At 36.9% G+C, this 24,194-nt stretch overlaps 1 protein-coding gene across 3 annotated transcripts in view; it reads right to left on the bottom strand.

Annotated features, from left to right (window-relative positions):
• The window catches only part of PIK3CA (phosphatidylinositol-4,5-bisphosphate 3-kinase catalytic subunit alpha), a 95,894-nt gene that overhangs the window by 30,922 nt on the left and 40,778 nt on the right, over positions 1 to 24,194 (bottom strand). For all 3 annotated transcript variants that reach the window (XM_063621743.1, XM_063621745.1, XM_063621744.1), the window contains 5 exons: positions 9,968 to 10,395; positions 9,244 to 9,453; positions 7,597 to 7,847; positions 5,645 to 5,890; positions 4,846 to 4,931 (listed from right to left, as the gene is read on the bottom strand). In XM_063621743.1, the coding sequence (XP_063477813.1) occupies positions 4,846 to 4,931; positions 5,645 to 5,890; positions 7,597 to 7,847; positions 9,244 to 9,453; positions 9,968 to 10,319 (1,145 nt within the window). In that variant the 5' untranslated portion in view covers positions 10,320 to 10,395. The remainder of the gene's footprint in view (positions 1 to 4,845; positions 4,932 to 5,644; positions 5,891 to 7,596; positions 7,848 to 9,243; positions 9,454 to 9,967; positions 10,396 to 24,194) is intronic.

The raw sequence follows: 24,194 nt of genomic DNA, 5'->3' as shown, positions 1-24,194 counted from the left end.
CAGAAAATGAAAATTAAAATCTCATGGAGATATCACTATACATAAGAATGGCTAAACTATAAAGACTGATGATGCCAAGGGGTGGTAAGGTTATGAAGTAATAGGAAATCTCATACACTAAGAGTATTGGGGTATAATTTGTTACAACCAATTTGGAAAGCATAATCTAATAAAAGTGGGCATATGTATTCCCTGTGACCCAGCTCCAATTGTAGGAATAAAACCACAGAAATGTGTGCATTTGTTAAAAGCAGAAGACATGGGTATTTACTTTGTGACTGAACTATACAATTATGATTTGTATACTTTTATGCATGTGTGCTACATACGTCACTAAAAAACTTGTTTATATTTATAATATATATTTATATTATATATTGTAAATATATATTTATAATATATATTTATATTATATATTGTAAATATATATTTATAATATATATTATAAATGATAAATATATATTATTTCTCTATATTTATATATATAATTTTGCTCATAAAAGTCAACAGAAAAGGAAAACTAAACAAGGTAAAATGAGATTTCCTATTATGATTATATTTGGTTACTTTTATACATAATATAGTTTTATCCAAAGGAATCCACTAAATAAATCAGTAGGTAAATAAAATGGTGGATACATAAAGTATTTGAATTGAAGAATATTTATTTTATAAAAGGTAATAAAACTTCACATTCATAAGGGAAGAATAAAACACTGCTACAAAAAGTGAACAAGATAAAAAATTATTTGAATTTTAATGATAAATTCCCTCAATTTACTGGGTGCTACATGTGAAATTATGTCTGTCTTTGGTGAGCATATTTGTAAAGAACCACATACAATAAACAGTTTTGTATTTTTAAAAAACAGTATAACAATGGATAGAGTATGGGCTCAGAAATCAGACTGGAGTAGAATCTTATTTCCCCTTTTTCACTAAGTGTGTGACCCTTGCTTTGTCTTTTGCCTCCTCTATGAAATGGGACTAATAATAGTACCTACCCTCATAAGGTTGATAACTATCTCATAAAATTAAATGAGATAACACAAGCAAAGGAATTAGAATGGCAATTGGCCCATGATAGAAGCTCATATGTTAGATAGTAACTTTAAAAACTTTTCAAATGTCTTCTTTATCATTCTGGTCTAATCTTGATTATAAATAAAATAATTCTTAATCAACAATAAAATAGTATAAAAATTCTATTTTTAATTAGCCAAACTAAGTAATAAACTTCATCAGTAAAATAAGTTCCATTTATTCTAGTATTTTCGCTCAAGTATGGAAAAAGATTTTTAAAAATATGGTCTATTTATAGAAAGAAGACACATTTAAAATGGGGTAATTTGGCAAGAATTATAAAGGTAAAAGAAATAACAAATATTACTATTATTATTATTATTTAGAGATAGGGTGTTGCCATGTGCCCAGGCTGAAGTGCAGTGGCTATTCACGGGCATGACCAAAGTGCATTATAGCTTTGAACTCCTGGGCTCAAGTGATCCTCTTGCCTCAGCCTCCCTTAGCCTCTTGAGTAGCTGGGATTTCAGGCACATACTACCATGCCCAGTAACAAATATAATTGTAGAAATACATAGAGAAAAATGTTATGGGACTTAAGTCTACAATGATTTAAAAAAAATTAGGCTGGGCGTGGTGGCTCACACCTGTAATCCCAGCACTTTGGGAGGCCGAGGCGGACGGATCACCCGAGGTCAGGAGTTCGAACCCAATCTGGCCAACATGGCAAAACCCCATCTCTACTAAAAATGCCAAGATTAGCTGGGTGTGGTGGTGGGCGCCTGTAATTCCAGCTACTCAGGAGGCTGAGGCAGAGGTTGCAGTGAGTCGAGTTTGTGCCATGCACTCCAGCCTGGGCGATAGAGCAAGACTCTATCTCCAAAAAAAAAAAAAAAAAAAAAAATTAAAGATACATTACTTTAATGTACCAGACTTTTTATTATTCCTAAATCTTTAGAAGTGCTCATAAATTAATAAGAAGTGTTCGATACTCTAAGAGAGCTATGTCCTACGAATCTACTTGTTCAGCCCTATGCTAACAAAATAAAGCATGTTTCTCTTTTCTTCTGAAGTCCATCCATCCCACAACACACAGACACACACACATATACACACGCTCAATTAAGTTCTTTATTTCTAGAAAATGGTTGTGTGTGTATATATAGTCCAAATTGACTCTGATTTGGGGAGATACTTGTAACATTTACGAAGATATCATAAAGCATCTAATTTATCTAGCATAAAGGAAGCAGATTTGAAACAAATAGTAAGACTTTTTAAAATCTACTTTTCTATCTTTTTAATAACTTCATATTCATTTATCTGATTTGTTTTTGTAAGCACAGAAAAGTTTAAAAAATTTACTTAAATTTTCACACTACCATAAATACTTCACCTTTTAGACTACACAATGCTTAAAGAAAAGGCAAATACAGTCCTTTCTAAATAGCTATTTTACTAAAATTTCAACATTTTAATCATATATTATTAAATAAATTTATCTTTTACTTTTTTTTTTTTTTTTTTGAGTCAGGGTCTCACTCTGCCCCCTAGACTGGACTGCAGTAGTACGATCATGGCTCACTGCAGTCTCAACCTCCCTGGGCTCAGGTGATCCTCCCACCTCACCCTCCTGAGTAGCTGGGACTATAGGTACGTACACCACCATCCCAGGCTAATTTTTGTATTTTTGGTAGAGACTGTGTTTTTCCATATGGCCCAGGGTGGTCTCAAACTCCTGGACTCAAATGATCCATCTGCCTTGGCCTCACAAAGTGTTGGGATTACAGGCATGAGCCACCACACCCAGCCTTTTACTTTTATAAAGCTAGTTTAACTTTTGGTACTTGAAACAGCAAGCTAGGATAATTCTATCCAGTATTATTTTGGGGTCTTTGCTTGGGGCTTGTTGAACTCCTTGGATTGATGGGTTTATAGTTTTTACCAAATTTGGAAAAATTCTGGCTATTATTTCCTCAAATGTTGTTTTTCTTTTCCTCCTACAAGCACCCCACTAATCAGTGTGAGGCATACCAGTATGAGTGGGATATAAACTCGTTTTAGCAAGAATTTAAAAAGATCCTGGCCGGGTATGGTGGCTCAGGCCTGTAATCCCAGCACTTCGGGAGGCCGAGGTGGGGGGATCACCTAAGGTCAGAAGTTCAAGACCAGCCTGGCCAACATGGTGAAACCCCTCTCTACTGAAAATACAAAAAATAAGCTGGGCGCAGTGGCATGCACCTGTAGTCCCAGCTACTCGGGAGGCTGAAGCAGGAGAATTGCTTAAACTTGACTGTACTTCAGCCTGGGCCACAGAGTGAGACTTCAACTCAAAAAAAAAAAAAAAAAAAAAAAAAAAAAAAGATCCTGAAGTTGTTTGTTGTCACAATCTCATTTCTGACCTGAATGATACGCTTTCTGACCTACAGTGGTTTAGGTAGGCTGAGGAACTACCTTCCTTCCCTGTGGCAGACAAGGCTACCATCTCTTTAAACTCTACCTAGGCTCTAAAAAGGTGGCCATCTTTAGCAACAAGACCAGAACTTTTTCTTGAATGTCTTAGAACTCAGTCTAAATTCATTATGAGATTTACTTCTGGAGGAGTCACTAGTTAGCTCTATTGTTATTTTATTATAAAGTCCAATAACAATTTGAGTTCTCTTGAAATATTACTGCTATTACATTCAGGGGTACTCTTATTCCCAAATGATTGTATAGAGAGAAGCAAAGAAATGCAGGATAGTGAGCTATTGGATTATACTACTTTTTATTTCTTCATCACATCCAGGCAGTAATAATTTAAAATGTTCCCCGTAACTCCCTCTCCCACTAATAAATTAATTTGCTACCAAAGACCCTTTATTTGAATGCCATAAATATCTATTCTTGGGAGTGATTTGAAGGAAACTGCCTCAGGGTAGTTTGGTTATGGAGTTGCTTGCCAACTCTTACTTCTCCTTCATGTGAATGATGATGGAGACGGGAAAAGAATAAAATGCTAGGTTTTTAATCTAATGTGGGGAATCATTAGCATAAAATTGTAACCATACTCTGTTCTCTCTTTGATACAATGAAAAGAGATAATCAGAAACTATTCTGATAAAACTTCAGACAGAATCAATAAAATAATCCTGTGACTGATACTTATTTGACAGAAAGTCTTGCTGGTCTATATGTACATTTCCGGTAATTTATTAATACCTAGCTTGTATAAAGCTAATGATGTAAAATGTACTTTTTTTTTGAGATCAGGTCTCACTAAGGCTGGAATGCAGTGGCATGATCATAGCTGACTGCATTCTGGAACTCCCAGGCTCAAGCAATTCTCCTGTCTCAGCCTCCCTAATGGCTGGGACTACAGGCACATGCCATTGTGCCTAGCTAATTTTTTTTTTTTTTTGAGACGGAGTCTCACTCTGTTGCCCAGGCTGGAGTGCAGTGGCGCAATCTCAGCTCACTGCAACCTCAGCCTCCCAGGTTCAAGTGATTCTCCTGCCTCAGTCTCCCCAAGTAGTTGGGATTAGAGGCACCCGCCACCACGCCCAGCTAATTTTTTTTATTTTTAGTAGAGATGGGGTTTCACCATCTTGGCCAGGCTGGTCTCAAACTCCTGACCTTGTGATCCACCCGCCTCGGCCTCCCAAAGTGCTGGGATTACAGGCGTGAGCCAACGTGCCTAGCTAATTTTTAAGAAAAACTTTTTGTAGAGATGGGGTCTTGCTTTGTTGCCCGGGCTGGTCTAAAAAAATATACTACTTTTACTGATCACACTGCTAAACACTAATATAACCTTTGGACATATAAATCTATATACTTCCTTACCTGGGATTGGAACAAGGTACTCTTTGAGTGTTCACATTGTCACATAAGGGTTCTCCTCCATGGTAGATACCTGTTCGAACATAGATCTAAAAGAAAAAAGTATGTATACACTAATGTATACACTCAACATACACATATGCACACACTAGATAGAATCAAATATAAAACTACGGAATTTTTGTTCAGATATAGCTTGGTTTTCCTTTTCTTCACATATATAACAAGTTAATACTGATATAGAGTCTTCACCAAAATTAGTTGCTGCCTTCATCCGCTAATAACAATGGAGACATCAGACTACTAAAACATAAATATAGGCCCAGAATCCCTTTAAGGGAGGTATGTAATTCAGAGTTTTTCCATATTTTAGAAAGCTAAATTGGTACACGTACTTACTAAATACTACTTCCTTAGCTGGTGAAGCAGTACCTCATAAAGACATTAGTATTTCTTTAATAAGATACCTGAATTTTATACTAAGTGGGGTTAATAAAGATTATAAAAACCCTCACTTAAGCTTGGCTCAGGTCTTTCTGCCAAATGAATCCTGTAAAACTTTTGATTTTAAGAGCTAGAATTGTGAATATTAGAATTATTAACAAAGGACTGTGAGCTGTGTAATAGCTAAGGTAGATGGAAGCTCAAGTAAAATTCATGATATATTTTTACTTTCGGAGATTTGGGTGTTCTCCTAACCATCTGAAAACATACTACAGGTCAACAGATTACTGTATAGTTCAAGAAAAAGGTTATATAAAATAATTTCTATAAAATAATAAGCATCAGCATTTGACTTTACCTTATCAATGTCTCGAATATTTACATTCACGTAGGTTGCACAAAGAATTTTTATTCTGAGTGCACTATTTATAACCCAAAGGGATTTTGTAGATGTTTCTCCATTCATATATGGTGTAGCTGTGGAAATGCGTCTGGAATAAGATGGCATTGTAAAACAGTCCATTGGCAGTTGAGAATAAAGGCTTTCTTTGGCCATCAACATCAAATTGGGCATCCTCCCAAGCATTATACAGCTTCTTATATACTGTAAGAGATTAAGGGGGCAAGCCATTTCCTGTAAGGTTTTTCATTTTAAAAGTAACATGTAAGAGTATTATGAGAATTTACATATTAATCTGCAAAGGTGATAAAAAAATTAACATTATAGACCACATTTATTAGTAGTTGCTATAACATTTAAAATACTAACATTTAGGATTTAGGTTGAAGCACAAGATCAATCAAACGCTTCTGAATATAAATTGCATGAAAGAAAAAAATTAAGGTCAACTTTTGAAACTACAGTTCTACCCTTAACTGGAGGCGAAAAAAGGAATTAAAAACAAGGATCACAGGATACTCATTATGAAAACATTGTATTTGATAACAGAAAAGCAGTATCACTTAGGATGCCTCTGTCATTCAATCTACTAAGTCATATTGATGTCCCATCCAAAGGCTGCTGTTCACTTGCTTTTTTGTCCAAACATTTCCTGAGAAACATTAGTTTTGCTAAAATTAAAACAAAAAACTACAAATAGTGGAGACCAGTAACATTATGGATAAATATTTACAAAAAATGTTAAAATATACTGGTCTGAATTTTGAAATGGTAGTTAGGACAGAGATTTTTAATATAAATGTTACTATATACACATTTTCTTAACCCATAAGCCCCACTAGACAATAAGCAACCTGAAGGCCAGGACCAGGTTTTATTTGGTATTGTAAATTAGTACTCGACATATGCTTGGCACAAACGTAGTTGCTTCTTATAGGTATTTATTTAATAAACAGAAAAAGAGAGTAGGAAAGTACCAATAGTATATCTTAACAGTAGATCATGGATTTTTTGAAATGTCTATTTCAATTCCATTCCATGGCCACTGGCTGGAGGGGATAAAAATCACCAAACAGGCTGGGCGCAATGGCTCACGCCGGTAATCCCAGCACTGAGGGAGGCCGAGGCGGGAGGATTGTTTGTGCCCAGAATTCGAGACCAACCTGGACAATATAATGAGACTCTGTCTCTAAAAAAAAAAAAAAAAAAAAAAAAAAAAAATTAGCTGGGCATGGTGGCACATGCATGTGGTCCCAGCCACTTAGGAGGCTGAGGTGAGAGGACTGCTTAAGCCTGGGAGGCTGATGCTGCAGTGAGCCATGATCATACCACTGCATTCCAGCCTGAGAGACAAAGCGAAATCCTATCTCGAAAAACAAACAAACAACAACAACAACAAACCCATGGAATATCTATATTTGGGAGCTAGAGTAACTGTCAACATTTTCATTCCCTCAAAATGAATTAATCACAGAATTAAAAGAATAAGCTTACAAATGCTATTTACTAATATTACTTATCAAGAAGTATATCCTAAAAATACAGATACTTGGCCGGGTGCGGTGGCTCACGCCTGTAATCCCAGCACTTTGGGAGGCCAAGGAGGTCAGAAGATCAAGACTATCCTAGATAACATGGCGCAAACCCCGTCTCTACTAAAAATACAAAAAAATTAGCCAGGCATGGTGGCGGGTGCCTGTAGTCCCAGCTGCTCAAGAGGCTGAGGCAGGAGAATGGCACGAACCCAGGAGGCGGAGCTGGCAGTGAGCTGAGATCGCGCCACTGCACTCCAGCCTGGGCGACAGAGTGAGATTCCGTCTCAAAAAAAAAAAAAAAAAAAAATACAGATACTCATCCTCAATGTGATTACTTTTAAATTAAAAATTAATATTTTGAAACTTGTTACTCACCTTATACTGACTCAGGGGATATTTTTCTAGGAAGTATTCATCACATCCACACACTTTTAAAATATACTTGCCCTGATACTCTAAAACACAGAGTTTTAGTTGTTCAGAGGATAGCAACATACTTCGAGTTTTTTTCCTGATTGCTTCAGCAATGACTTGTTCTGGTACACAGTCATGGTTGATTTTCAGAGTATACTTCTGCTTGTCATTATTTGGAGAAACTATTACCCAGATCACCACTATTATTTGCCCTATAATAGGGAAACATCATTAGATGCAATCACCATCTGTCTTTCATTTTTCAAGGGAGAAATTTCAACAAGTGTTCACTATCATTACTTTATCCATATCAGAAATGCTTTTTAATTAGCCCAATTAAAACTAGGTAAATATCAGGTAGAAATAGAAAATGTTTATATCTGAGGGGGCTGCCAGACCATTCCCAAATCTCATGTTTTATGACAAGCACAAAAAACTGTGATACGTGGGTCACAAGTACCTGAGACCAAGCTAATTTCCATTCTAAACTGTATGACATACTTGATGGGTACCGCCCCTATGAATAGTGATTCATGATGGTATCAAAGGTTTGACAGTGCCTAAGGTGGAAGAGTTTTTGGTAACTATGGGAAGTAAAGAAAGAACCAATGGAGGTTTAAAGATGTTCAATTAGAATGACAGAAAATGTGAGGGAGGAAAGGTAAGAAAATTAAGAGGGGAGAGGAAATGGATTGTCTAATTTTCTCCTTTTAAGATTAAGCCAGGAGGCCAAAAAAGAAGAAAAGAGAAAGATGAAGAAAATGGGAAGACAAACTATTTAGAGAGGCTTGGGTGTTCACAGTACATTTCTTTCAAGTTGTCTATATGTTGAAAATTTTTCACAAAAAATGTTGGGGAAAATGAAAAGAGCATTAAAATATATGCTAGAATAGAATTTTGAAAGATCTTATGTTGCATTAAACTACTTTGAAAAATATGGATAAAATAGTAGTAAGATGTCTTAACTTATTCTACTAACAGAATTTGATATTTAATAGTGTGTGTGAGTTAACTCAAATTGATAATTTTACTTTGTTACCCTGAAAAATATAGACATTTATCGGATACAATGACATGCATTTCGAAAACAATATAGTTTAATTTCTTGTTCACTTAATTCTCGAAATTGATATATTAAATGTCAAAAATCTCCCTATATATTATCACCCATGATCAGAATTACTGCATTTAATACTTAAGAAAATTACTTATTTTTTTCTGGTGTATTTATGATATATAATAACAAGAATGTATAAAGTTTTCCAAAAATTTCATAAAATGTTTCTATTGATACTTGTTTTTATGAAAAGATAATCAGCTCTAATTCTGAATCCCAAAATACAGTAAATTTCAAACTTATACTTCTTCCGTTTTATAGACAATTTACCAAGAAATCAGTATCATATTCATACAAAAATTCAACCAATAAATATTGATTGTACATAATTTCTATTTAGCACTCAACTATATCTTGTCAGTATAAGCAGTCCCTGCCTTCAAGAAGCTTACTATCTAGCTGGAAAAAAAAAAGACGACTATACAAAGATATAGGCACATGTAGAAGACTGCACTATAGTAATGATTAGGGTAGATCAGTCATATTCTTACCTTTATCTAATTTATTATATATGTGCTTTGGCAATTCTGGTGAAGATTCTACATTTGGAGGATAGACATACATTGCTCTACTATGAGGTGAATTGAGGTCCCTAAGATCCACAGCTTCTTTACAAACATTCAGAATATTTCTTCGGAAGTCCTGTACTTCTGGATCTTTAACCATATCAAATTCACACACTGGCATGCCGATAGCAAAACCTTTAATAAAATTACATAAAGAATATAACATTCTATTACATACACAGTATGAACATGTTTTTTACAAACAGGGAACTCTGTAGATTTGGAAGATCACAATAGAGTAAAAAAAGTACCTCTAGGTTAAAAAAATTTTTGATGAATGCATATATATTAGGAGTTGACAAAGTCCCAAATATTTTTAATATATAAAAAATAATATATTCAGCAATTTAGAGCAAAGGCAGCAAATATTCCTATCAATCATTTTTAAAAGAATAACAAAACTAAGATATAACAAATCTAAGTCATCCCACAAATGACATTTCTTAAATAAAACCTTATGGAATAATATCAAGGTGTTAAAAATAGTTCCATAGTTCGACAGTAAAACATACTTTAGATTTATAATGATTTTTATTTAGAAAGCTATTTATGATTACGAAGGTATTGGTTTAGACAGAAATATTTTAGTAAGGGACAACAGTTAAGCTTCATAGTTATTTGCATTTTAGAATAGGATATTGTATCATACCAATTTCTCGATTGAGGATCTTTTCTTCACGGTTGCCTACTGGTTCAATTACTTTTAAAAAGGGTTGAAAAAGCCGAAGGTCACAAAGTCGTCTTGTTTCATCAAAAAATTCTTCCCTTTCTGCTTCTTGAGTAACACTTACGAAAATGTAAGAAGATTCATCTTGAAGAAGTTGATGGAGGGGGTATTTTCTTGCTTCTTTAAATAGTTCATGCTTTATGGTTATTAATGTAGCCTCACGGAGGCATTCTAAAGTCACTATCATTCCATTTGGTAGTAAACATTCTACTAGGATTCTTGGGGGCATCAAGTGGATGCCCCACAGTTCACCTGATGATGGTCGTGGAGGCATTGTTCTGATTCTTTGCAAGTTTTACATATAAAACTACTTTAAGGAATTAGATGTATGGTTGTCCCAAAGCAGAAACCTAAATCAAAGAAGGAAAACATATGTTAAAAGAGACACAACTACAGAAGAATACATTTATAACACTGCTAAAATGTAAAAACTCATTTTCCATAGTTTGACTTGATTAGGCTAATCAGTAATAATTCACCTTAAATATTCTAATTGAGACTGTTGCTCTAAATTAGGCTATAAAGAATTTATTTCAGCAGAGATTAGAAAAACCATTTGTATTTAATTAAATTTAATAAAGTCATTTAAGAAAACATTATAGTTGAGTGGATTTTCTAAGGTTTCATCAAGACAGAGATAAGGCTATGGGAAGAATGAAAAGTTGCAATTCAACCCCAAATTCCCATTGCATATCACCTTTATCATTCTCTTCTATCTTACGGAAGAACAGAATTTAGGCCAGAAACAATCTTTTAGATCATGGGTCCACTGCTCTTATTTTAAAATAAGTAAAACCATGCCTAGAGAAGTCAAACCCTTTTCCTTTTTCACTCCCTGCCCTCAACCTGTAATAATGAGAAATTTTATGACTTAGTCTTTTTTCTTTCTTAAATCAATCTTTGTAATTTTCCTTTTTCTTTTTGTATTGATTCTTATCTAGGTGATATCTTAGACATTCTGTTCTTAAAGTATGATTTAGGTATATATTCACAATATTAGAAAGTGTCATCAATGACTTTTCCTTGAAGTATGACAATGAATTTGTAATGATCCATCTACTTTCTCAAATAACCCAGTCCTAATACTTCTGACTGAAATGAATCTACACATAAATAAGATCCATGACTCTCTTTGTTAGTGCAATGTTCCAATCAGTTTGTAATATTTTTAAAACTATTAAGTATTATTATGAGTTGAAGGCCCTTAATTTTTTTAGACATCAACAATCTTGGGGGGGGTCTTTTGGAAGATATTATCAAAATCCATAAAACACAAGATTACTTCTTGCTGTTTATATTTTCTTTTACTCAGTAAGTGAAACTGTAAGAGTATATCAAAAGGCAAAGTGAGAGATACCAAATAAGAAAAAAATGAAAGTTAAGCTAGAGACATGAATCAAAAAGGCCCAGATAACCTACTATATTTGATTAGTCTATCAGGTATTGTAGATAACAGCTATAAATGACACTGTTTGCTTATGCACCAAAAGTGCATTGGTGCTGTCCCCAGGACTATGCTGGGTGTGGGAATCTAATGATGAATAAGATAGATATGGCCCTTGCCTTCACAAGACAAGGCAAAGAATATGAAGATTATGTGCATGCTGTGTGTAGGGTAATTAAATTCACACTTACAAAACAGAATAAATGCTATCCTGGAGAAGTGCCAGGTTCTACAAAAGCACATAATGTGGTTATCAAGTTTGGGGTGGGAAGGTTTCCGATAGTAGGTAACATAAACTTAATCCTTTAAAGATAAGCGGCCAGGCACGGTGGCTCACACCTGTAATCCCAGCACTTTGGGAGGCCGAGGTGGGCAGATCACGAGGTCAGGAGTTCGAGACCAGCCCGATCAACATGGCGAAACCCTGTCTCTACTAAAAATACAAAAATTAGCCAGGCGTGGTGGCGTGCACGTGTAATCCCAGCTACTCAGGAGGCTTAGGCAGGAGAATCGCTTGAACCTGGGAGGCAGAGGTTACAGTGAGCCAAGATCGCTCCACTACACTCCAGTCTGGGCGACACAACGAGACTCCATCTCAAAAAAAAAAAAAAAAAAAAGATAAGTAAGAGTTGAACAAACACAAGAAAGAGGAGAGGAAACCTGCCATCCCTGACTCCTCTCTCCATCTCACACCAATCAACATCTAACCCATCAACAAGCTTCGTTAATTCTCTCTGTATTCTGTCTACATTCCTTCAAATACCACTCTTAGTACCTTGGGCCAGCCATCAATATTTCTTGTCTGGACCACTGCAAAGGCCTAAATGGTCTCCCTGAATCTATGCCTGCCCCCTTTAATCCACCTCCACCTCATAGCCAGTGTGACTTAAAGAGAGCAAGAGGGCCTAATTCGGTTAGACATTTATGCTGTACCAATTCTTGGTTGCAAACAAATAATTATGGTATGCTTCAGAGTTGTAACATATGAAGGATGTGAAGAGTAGGAATAGCAGAAATTATGAGCCTTTTTCCCACCCACGGAAATACAGAAATTAACTGGAAACAATGAAGAATATAAGAAAAATATTTTTTATAGTTGAAACTATTTTTCTTCAAACTTATAAAAGAGATCCACTGAAATTATAGAATTTAAAATAATTGTCCTTTTTCCTACATGTAAAAAATTCATTGGCTAGTAAAAAGACCAGATGGATCAATCTGTATGAACAATTATAGAAGTGACTTAAATTTTTTTAAACCTACAAAAAATCTGAAGAATGCAAGGGAAAACGCCAAATGACTACTTTTAAATGATGACATGCCTGCATAAAAAAGTTCAAATGAAAACAAAACCAAAACCACAAGCCACACAAAAACAGCAGCTGTGTTTATGATTTTTCTCTGCTGAATGGCACTGACAGGTCTCTATTATGGAACTACTGGAGCAACTATTTTATATAATAAATAACAACCCACAAGGAATCCTCATATGTTCCCTAAGTATTACCAAGAAAGAAGCCTAGTTAGTATAGTAGACAGATCACTGGATTTATTCCTTATTCTACTGTAGTATATTTATGGGTAATTAACTATTAAATACTCAAGACAAACCCTTTTCATTAAGAGAATAAATGTGATTATGGTAGTAAGACACTTGTTGATCCTGGAAGGCAGGCACTGGTTGACATTCTGGTAGACAGAATGACAGCTTTTTTATTTGTCAGAAGGTTATTTGTCTTCTCATGCCAGGCCTTATTCTGTACAAACCATTACCCCAGGGTTCACATAAAGTGTAGAAGCGGCAAATGGAACTAACATTTGCTTTTTTAGTATGTACTATGTACTTGGGTGGGCAGTAACTCTTTTGAGGTAGATATTATCATTTTACATATGAGAAAACTGAAGATCAGAAGTGAAGTCACTTGCCTCCAATAAATGGATTTTGAATCCAGGTCTAGATTATTTTAAAGCCCATACTATAACCATGCTGTTATTTGGGCTTCAGTTATGGCCAGGCAATATTCCCCGGTAGTGAATAAGAGAATGAGCTCTAATTTGAATCTACACTAGATTCAAATTTTGGCCCCCTTAGTTAATAGTTGTATGGCCTTGGGTACTTTAGTTCATCTCACTGAATCTCATTTTTCCCATTTGTTAAATTGGGATAATAATGGCATCTACTCCATTGGATTGTTGTGAAGATAGATGAAGTGATATATGAAAAATACGTAGGCACAGAGATCAGCACACAGTAAGCACTTAATAAATGTTAAACATTAGCAATAAACTTGTGAAGTATTACCAACATTATCTTTTCAAGCTTATTAGGAATTATAGAGTGCTGGCACCAGATGGGGTAGGAAAAGGTTTTTGGATTTTTTTTTTTTTTTTCACTGAGACGGCAATAAGCAGCTTCATTAAGAAGTTATATTTCAAGTGCTAATACCTGAAGGTGGCAAGGCTTGCACACAAGCCTGGAAGAGTACTCAGTGGCTCAGATGCCGGTGCTTTCCCAGCTGCTTCCAGTTCCCCAGATTCCCAAGATTCCTATTGAAATGTTATAGCTATCTACAGCTTTGGTGTCAGGAATCCCTTGTTATCCGTCTCTACCCTGTTTTCTCTTTTTTTTTTTTTTTTTTTTTTTTTTGAGAAGTACCTGCTTAATGTCAGGGTCTAGGCTAAGTATGGTACAAAAACAAAGGTTAAAAAGATGCCTTCCCTTCTGCAGTTAAGGGCCTCATAGTTTAACAATGTGATAATTGTTACAAGATAGAATATGAACACTGGAAAAGCCTGAGGAGATTAGGGAAGGCTTCAGAGAGGTAAAGTTTCAGTAGAATATTATAGATTAAAAATTTTCACAGAAAGGGTATGGCCTGAACGTAAGAGAGCCTGTAGAAGAGTGTTCTAGGTTGCCACAAGAAAGTGTGTATAAAGTCAGACCATGAAAGAATGTGGCCTGTTCCTAGCAATACAAGCTGTTTTTTATTACATGAGTCTAAAGTGCATGGGAACAGGTGGAATATGTGACAAAGGAGGAGAGGCGAAAGGTAGGTAGTGGCCAGATGTAAAACCATGTTAGAGTTTGAATTTTATGTTGTACACTGTTAGTAAAAAGGAGACTCTGGGCTGGGGGCTGTGCCTTACACCTGTAATCCCAGCACTTTGGGAGGCTGAGGCAGCAGGATCACTTGAGCTAAGGAGTTCGAGACCAGCCTGAGCTCAAGACCCCATCTCTACAAAAAAACAAACAAATTAGCTAGGTGTGGTGGCACATGCCTATGGTCCCAGGTTCTCAGGAGGCTGAGGTGGGAGGATCATTTTAGCCTGGGAGGTCAAGGCTGCAGCAAGCCATGATGGCGCCACTGCATTCCATCCTGGGCAACAGAGCGAGACGCTGTCTCCAAAAAAAAAAAAAAAAAGTCTCTGAAGTATTTTGAGCTAAAAATGACATGATGCTTTTAAAATGATTTTTAAATTCTCTCAGATTTCTTTAAAAATTGCTTTTCAAGTGTAGGTTATAATCAAATGAACATTAAAGTGTAAAAATTACACATTCTCAATTGTCTAGAGAAAAATCCCTAAAATTAAGAAATCAGAATATATAACATTTTAAATAAAGGGGTCTTTAGACTACAGAAAAAATTAAACAGTGATAAAGAAGATGGAATTATTAAATTTAAAGCAATAGAGGGGGATAAATCACTATAAAATTATGAAATCATAATGTAGTTTGGAGGTTTGAGGTCACAGAATTAAAAATGTATTTACTAAAAATAAAACACTTTAGGGGTCAAGAAACCACTCTATTGAGGTTCTGAGTTCAGAATGCCAGGACTAAAGATTCATATGCATACTGACAAATCACTACTATCTGGAACTCTTAAGAGTAAATAAATTGGTTTTGCTTATCCTAATTTTCTATATATCGAAATAACTTATTTCAATTTGAAGACTGTTCAAAATAGAGCAGTCCTATTTTCTTAGAAGAGTGTGCATGTACACAATTCACAATTTACCTTTTTGATGAATTACAGTCCTCATTATAAGCACCAATTACTGGGTTATATTAAAATACAAACAGCAAAGCTCTTCAGGATTATTGAGAAATTTGGGGGAGACTTGGGGGTACATTTCTGGTCCAAAACCAACAACCCCAGGTTGCCAAACGCCTCCCATTTCTTTGTTTTCTGGCAGTCAATGGTCACTTCTCAGCGAAGGCCAACCTACCTGATTACGGTAGCATCTCCTTCTGGTCAGCATTGACATGTGACCACCATTTTACAAACTATAAACTAAAGGCCAACAGGCCAAAAGATAATACAAGAGGCTCTGCTGTATGACCTTAGGAGCACAAAATATGTGACAACAGATGCCTCGATCATCACAGATTTTTGTTTACTTCTTGCTTCTGGTGTTAAAATTACTGCTAAAAGTTACTGTGTTTAGGAAGGAAGTACTTAAAAATCTTTCGGTTCTCAGAAGGCCTCAACCTGCGTTAACTTGTTGGTATGGACTGGGTCTGCATCAGCAGCCCAATTGAGCAGACAGTACTACCCAGAAGTAACAACACCTTTAAGAACAATGTAAGTAGCAGAAATAAAGAGTAAAAAACAGTATTGGATTCTCCATTGTCATTTGACTTTTACACTGGAAAGTTTCTTAATTCATTGGGCAGTTCACTATTTTGAACACTTGATGTGTACTCTTTCAGACCACGAAGACAATGACATCTTGACAGTTTGATTTTTAATCCCTAAATTGAAAGCCTTTCTCTATTTACATTAGCACTCTATTTCTAGATTTCATTAGTTAAGGCAAGGGTTGTCAAAGTATGACCCACAGGCCAAATCCAACTCACCACTTGCTTTTGTAAATAAAGTTTTATTGGAACACAGGTAACAAACTGTGTTTACATAATGTCAACAATACTTTCGCACTGCAACAACGGAGTTGAGCAGATGCTATAGAGACCATATGGCCTGGAAAGCCTAAAATATTACTATCTAGCATTTTGCAGAAAAAAAGTTTGCTGATCCCTGTAATGTCTTAGAATTATCTGGTATCAACTGGATAAGTGCCCAGTGGCTAAGAAGTTATCCTAAACCCTGCCTCTGCAAACCACAGTACTACAGTGTCAACCTAAGTTCTTTAAGCCATTAAGTTAAAATCTTGAAATAGGAAAGTATCTCAGAAGTGATTTAAGTGGGTACTTTCATTGCTGGGAGCTTACTACCTGGTAGGGAACTTTTTGTGGAGTAATTCTGAAGTTATCCCTAAACATTGTTACTCCTAAATTATCTTGTTCATTCCCTCAGTTCCGCTTTCTCTATCTCATCACATACTTGAAAGCTATTAGAATTTCCCCTGGGTCTTTTTCCGCCAATTCCTTCAACCATAATTCAGGCAAGACAGTTTACCATCTCATTTTTGCCATCACTGGATATGCCCTTTTGCTAATATTCATCTCAAAATGTGACAATGAAAATCTAGTACAATATTCTGGAATCAGTATTTCCAAGGCAGAGTACAGAAAACTATTACTTGACTATGGATTACCAGTCTCTGTAAATAGAGCCTAAGATGTTTTCTGGCTTAACTACTTTAAAATATGCAAAAAGTATATTTTATATATTTCAGTTCAGGTTTCAATTTCAAAAGTGTATTATGTTTAAGATACTTATGTTTTTAGGCCAGGCGCTGTGGCTCATGCTTGTAATCCCAGCACTTTGGGAGGCTGAGGGGTGCAGATCACCTGAGGTCAAGAGTTTGAGACCAGCCCGGCCAACATGGTGAAACCCTGTCTCTACTAAAAATTCAAAAATTAGCTGGGCCCTGGTGGCGGGAGCCTGTAATCCCAGCTACTTGGGAGGCTGAGGCAGGAGAATTGTTTGAACCTGGGAGGCAGAGGTTGCAGTGAGCTGAGACTGCGCCATTGCACTCTAGCCTGGGCAACAAGAGCGAAACTCCGCCTCAAAAAACAAAACAAAACAAAACAAAACACCAAATACTTATGTTTTTAAAACATCAATATTGTACCTGCATTAAAAAGTCATTAAAAATAAAAAAGTTAGAAAGTTATTTTGAAGCACACCTCAGCACAATTGGCACAATTGGCAGCCTGATCAATGCAAACAGCCACAATTTGCTAAAATAAGCAGCTTGTGTTTTCTAGTTATTTATGTTCCACAAGTATAGAAGCTGTTTAAATGTTTGCTGAATGACCAACAGTTTGTAAAACAAGTTTTACCCATACTTTTAGATGTATGTTCACAAAACATTTTCCACTCTCATTTTTAGAGAGCCAACAGGAAAAAAAATAGTTTTGTGGCTAACTCAGTTACATCTCTTTATTTGCTCATGTTAGGGGTCAGGAAACTATACCCCAAAGTATGACACTCTGACATGATGAGCAGCAACAGAACCAAGGTCTGACATTCTCCTGTACCTCTGTCTCTTCATCCTCTTCTCTCCTAAAGTGAAGAAAGGGCTTTCTCTGAAGTTTCCCTTATCAAGAGGGAAGTTCCTCCAGAAGAAATGTAATTGTGAACCCCATCTCTGGAATGTACATTAACTCGTATCACAGGAGAGACTAGAGGTCTGCACACCCAAGACACCAGGCCCATACAGACTTTTAACCTATTCTTCTGAGGGCTACTATCTGAGAGACTTTATTCAGATAGCAAGACAATTTTCGTTTGCAGCACAGTTCTTCCCCTCACCCTCCAGGAGCCTTAAGCCCATATTTGTTTCTGTAGCTAAAAGTACTATTTAAGCTTCAGCCGTCTGGCCCTTATCTGAGTCTCATACTTTGTAGGACCCCTATGCATATGCATACGATACATTTACATGCCTTTTCTCCTGTTAATCTGTCTACTGTCAAGTTTATTTCTCAGACTGAAATACTGAGCCTCCAGAGGAAAGAGAGATGGTTCTTTCACCCCCCTACAACCCATTAACTAGGAGAAAAAAAAAAAAGCTTTTCTGATTTTTAAATTACCAAATGAATCTTTAGTCTGATTTGGAACAGGAGAACAAAACTTCCCTCTACATTTGCTACAGAAACAACATGATTCAAATCTGGGTTACTTTAAATATTTCTAGAGTCAGTTACTCCCTTTTTAAATGTTACCACAGCCTTTTATATGTATTTCTATAACTGTACCTCAACATACTCGTTAAAATTATCTGTAGTCATGTTTGACCTCCTATTAGGCTACGAACTTTTTCAGGATAGGGTTTTTTTTTTTTTTTTTTTTTTTGAGACAGAGTCTCGCTCTGTGGCCCAGGCTGGAGTGCAGTGACGCAATCTCGGCTCACTGCAAGCTCCACCTCCCGGGTTCACCCCATTCTCCTGCCTCAGCCTCTCTGAGTAGCTGGGACTACAGGCGCCCGCCACCACGCCCGGCTAATTTTTTTGTATTTTTAGTAGAGACGGGGTTTCACCGTGGTCTTGATCTCCTCACCTTGTGATCCGCCCGCCTCGGCCTCCCAAAGTGCTGGGATTACAAGCGTGAGCCACCGCGCCCGGCCGATAGGGTCTTTTATGCTGGGGGTGGTGGTGGGGTGTCACTATAATCCTAGAGCACAGAAAGGCAGGTAGAAAAACTAAATTGTTGAAATTACTCCAGTGAAAATGTAACAAGGACCTGAACAAAGAGAGGTAGCAATAGAAATACCAAGAAATGGATGGTTAAAGAAAAATCAAAAGCACTCAAGAGACCATTTGGATTTGAGGGCTAAGAAACATAATTTTAAACAAATTTCACTACAGAGGAGATGCACGGGAAGCAAGTATCCTTCAGTACAATTTTCTGGGCCCCAGTTAGGGCCTCTAAAATTCTCTTCCTCTAAGAGTCACTGGGCTGTTTCTGGAGTGAGTCCAAAGGGACAGCTGTAATATATACTAGCTCTGGAAGGATGCATATTAACCATTTCTTTCAAAGTGCTGTCCTTCACTGACCTTTAAAAGCTGGCCATGAGAAAATAGATTTAACTCACACTTTTAGAGATACTGAAAGACCTTTACGACTTCAGCGTGGAAAATCAAGTTCTCATCACTAGTATGCAAAAAATTTAAATTCCTTTAGTGAGGAACTGCAATTCATTTTCACTATTAAATTCATATTTACAGTGCTAAGAAACATGTTATAAAAATACATTTCAGAGATTTAATGCATTATATAAGACAAGGGTTTCCTAATATGAGGCCCATGAATGGGTTTAGAGAGGATCTGTGCTAACAAATTTTTTTTTAATGACAAATAATTAAGGCTTAGATGAGTAGTATTTATAGCAATGTAGACTTCTGATTATCAGTAAATGTGACCAAGGTGAGTTAAAAGAATCCAAGTTTGAACAGCAGAGTCAAATGTGGTAAAGAACCACTAATGAAGTATAGATTAACACTTGGATCTTAGATTATTAGATAAAGCATGAACTTTAAATTTTGTATTTTATAAAGAGAAACCACACCAGATACTGAAATGTGTAGTCACTTTATGTATCTTTTACATGAAGAGAGAAACAATCCTAAGGTATTTAAGTTTGGCAGCACTATAAATATGAATTTAATAGTGAAAATGAATTTTCTCAATTTGAATTTTATTTTTTTATTTTTATTTTTATTTTTTTTGAGATGGAGTCTTGCTGTGTCACACAGGCTGGAGTGCAGTGGCATGATCTCGGCTCACTGCAACCTCTGTTTACCGGGTTCGAGCAATTCTCCTACCTCAGCCTCCCAAGTAGCTGGGACTACAAGCATGTGCTACCATGCCCAGCTAATTTTTTTGTATTTTTAGTAGAGACAGGGTTTTGCCATGTTGGCCAGGCTGGTCTCGAACTCCTGACCTCAAGTGATCTGCCCATCTCATTCTCCCAAAGTGCTGGGATTACAGGTGTGAGCCACTGTGCCCAGCATACTTGAATTTTAAAAATTCAAATTTTAGTGTGCAAAAGGACAAATTAAAGTTTCTTCAAATATAAGCTCAAAATGTGACTAAACATTAATAAAGGTGAAGGTGAGATAGGATTATGAGAAAAGGCAAATGTACTTAATGTGCAAAACGATATATATTTCATATTATACCATTTAATAGGAAACAAATGATTCCACAGTGATAGTTTTCTACTAAATATTTTTCTTATTTAATTCTTTCTTTCTTTCCTGTGAGGAAGGGAGTCAAGGCAGATTATCATAGCTTCACACAAAAGCAGCAGCAGGCAGTCAGAAGTAAACTGTCATCCTCAGTTCCAATGACCCTAAATCAGGTAACACTGAAAACTTTGCATTTTCACATCAAGAAGACTGTATTGGTAAATGATGATTTCAAAATACAGAACTAAAAGAATGACTACTATTCCAAATGGAAAAAAATATATTAACATTTGCCTTTGTTTTTCTAGTAGTACAATACTTGGTCTCCAATTCGTTTATTCCTTTTTATTAACCAGCCCACCTCGTGACCAATGGCATGCACTGGTAAGACAGGTGGACAGAATTAGGAGTGTCTCCTGGCCAAAGAAAAGGACAAAAGCTAATCAAACCACAAAGAGAGCCTAACTAGTGACTTGAGCTTTTACACATCTTTAGCAACACCTGTAGCAAATGAGTAACCACGGAAATCTCCAGATTTTTTTCAGCTGTGGTACTATTTAATATATAGTAGCAAAGAGAACAATGTATATTAACACAATCTAGTCCTAAGCAGAAATGGTCCAACCAGTAGTTTCGTTTTAGCTAAGATCAGTGCACCATCATCCTCAATTCCACTGACCCTAGGAGAACTCTCCAATTCTTAAGTCTTCCTCGTAGGCTCATTTGAAGGCAGTTTCCTTATTTGCAAAAGGTGAATAAAAATACTTACTATCTCATAGTACTGTTATAAGAATTAAATGAGGGTCGGGCTTGGTGGCTCATGCCTATAATCCCAGCACTTTGGGAGGCCGAGGCAGGCGGATCACAAGGTCAGGAGATCGAGACCAGCCTGGCCAACATGGTGAAACCCCATCTCTACTAAAAATACAAAAAATTAGCCGGGCGTGGTGGCGGGCGCCTGTAGTCCCAGCTACTTGGGAGGCTGAGGCAGGAGAATAGCTTGAACCAGGGAGGTGGAGGTTGCAGTGAGCCGAGATCGCACCACTGCACTCCACCCTGGGCGACAGAGCAAGACTCCATCCCAAAGAAAAACAAACAAAAGAATTAAAGGAGATAGTATATGTAAAGTCCTCAGTATAGTGCTTGGAACATAGAAATTCAATAAAGGATCCCTCTCTCTTATCTACTGGATCAATGTTATCTAAATGCATGTGTCCAGAAAGGGAAACAGAACTTTACTGTTTTAGGCTTGTTGTAAAGAGATGGTAGATATTATCTAGCTAGAACTCCTACACTTAGTAAAACTATTTGGTTCACTGAAGCAACACTTAAAGGAAATTTGGTTATCATATAGAAGGTAATTTCTTAAGAAAACAAAACACTTCCCTTATAAAATGACTATAAAGTAGCATCTTTTACATAAAGAGAGAAACAATCCTAAGGCATTTAAGTTTGCCAGCTGTATATCCATTTCAGGACCAGCTGTATATACTGAAGACAGTGAAAATAGAAGTCTATGCACCTGATTGCCTCAATGAAAATTTAACCAATGAGATCAATGAAAAGACCAACCTAGCAAAGAATCATGGTCTAATATAAAGGAAATGCAAAATACGGAAGGGTTCTTGAAATGTTACTGCAATCTCCTACTAAGCAAACATTTCAGCTCCTGTGGAACTCAAAGAGAAACGGTCCTGATGGTTTAACCTTTTATAACAAGTTTATAACCAAACCTATGTTGATGATAACCAAAAAAATAGGGCTCATTGTCCTTAGTAATTCACATTTACAAATGACTCACATCCCACATACTTCAGGAAGAAAATCCCTCTATGACTTGGAACTTCAAAGATGATGCTAACCACACATTGTTCCATTCTTGATTGATGGATTCATTTAAGAGAAAAGTATAAAAGGGCTCCACTTTTCAGGCCGGGTGCAGTGGCTCACGCTTGTAATCCCAGCACTTTGGGAGGCCGAGGCGGGCGGATCACGAGGTCAGGAGATCGAGACCAAGGTGAAACCCCGTCTCTACTAAAAATACAAAAAAATTAGCCGGGCATGGTGGCGGGCGCCTGTAGTCCCAGCTACTCGGAGAGGCTCAGGCAGGAGAACTGCTTGAACCCGGGAGGCGGAGCTCGCAGTGAGCCGAGATTGCGCCACTGCACTCCAGCCTGGGCCACAGAGCGAGACTCTGTCTCAAAAAAAAAAAAAAAAAAAAAAGGGCTCCACTTTTCAACTTAAAATCAACGTTAAAACCACCCCTCCCTTTTTCTTCGAAAAGCCCAGGGCTTCACGAAAAGTAACTTCACTCTTTCTTGCCATAATGAAGCTAACACCATTCTGGACTTGGCTGACTTATAAAATAGTTGTTTTCTGGCTGCTTGTGAGCTAAAGAAACAAAAGGGCATATTATCCAGGACTCAGCTTGTTGAGTTCATTAAGAGTTTAAGAATATCTAGATTAACATCTTAATTAAATTAAGAACATCTATGTGATATTGTGAGATACATATTTGGTCTCTGTCCTCTCTCCTGGCACACAACTCCTAAATTCCTTGGAATCTCCAAAGTAGTAAGTGTCTTTCTGCACGCTAATGAGTTGACTGGTGGCTGGCAGCCCCTAGGTTGCTTAAGGATGAGGGTTGGTCACCAGAAAAACCAAGGCAAGATTAAAGAACTGGGGCTTTAAGTCCCACCCCTACCTCCACCTCCCAACCACCTCCTCAGAGGAGAGAGGGGCTGGAGGTTAAGCTGATCACCAATGGCCAATTATTTAATCAATCATGCTACTTAATGAAGTTTCCATAAAAATCCAAAAAGGACTGAGTTCGAGGACCTTCTGGATAGCTGAACAAGTGGAGGTTCCTGGAAGGTGGCATGTCCACAGAGGGCACGGAAGCTCCACACCCCTTCCCACAAGCCTTGCCCTATGCATCTTCTTCATCTGTATCCTTTGTAATATTCTTTATAATAAACCGATAAATGTATTTCCAAGTTCTATGAGCTGCTCTAGCAAATTAATCAAACGCAAGGAGGGGGTCATGGGAACCCTGATTTATAGCCAGTCAGTCAGAAGCACAAGTAAAACAACCTGAGGCTGATGACTGTCATTGGAAATGGATGGCAGTCTTGTGACTGAGCCCTCAACCTATGGGATCTGATGCTATCTCCAGGCAGATAGTGTCAGAACTGAATTGAATTACAGGATACTCAAATGCTCTCTATTGAAGAATCTGCTGCAGAATCAACTGGTTGTTGGTGGGGAGAAATCCCCGTATACTTCTTGGTGACCAGCGGTCACAGAAGTCTTCTGTGTTGATTATTGTAGTGTGAGAGCAGAGGAAAAATGGTTTATTTCTATAGAATCTAGAAAAAGGTAACATTAGCAATATGTCTTTCAAATCACTTGACCTGATTCTTTTAAAGATCTGTAAGAAGCCAAAGGCAAGATGTTTCTGTAAGTCATCAGGGATCAGAACTTCTCCCCCCTGAAATTTATCAAATGGCTTCTGCTCTTTTGTTTTTATGTTTCTTTTTATTATAGCTCAATGACTTAATAAGCCTTTCTGTGGCTCTGAATACCTCAACAGCTTTCTTTCAAGTCTT

This window comes from Symphalangus syndactylus, chromosome 17, assembly GCF_028878055.3.
Source record: "Symphalangus syndactylus isolate Jambi chromosome 17, NHGRI_mSymSyn1-v2.1_pri, whole genome shotgun sequence".
Taxonomy (NCBI): domain Eukaryota; kingdom Metazoa; phylum Chordata; class Mammalia; order Primates; family Hylobatidae; genus Symphalangus; species Symphalangus syndactylus.
The sequence above is the reverse complement of the archived record's forward strand: the minus strand, read 5'-3'. Positions and strand labels throughout refer to the sequence as shown.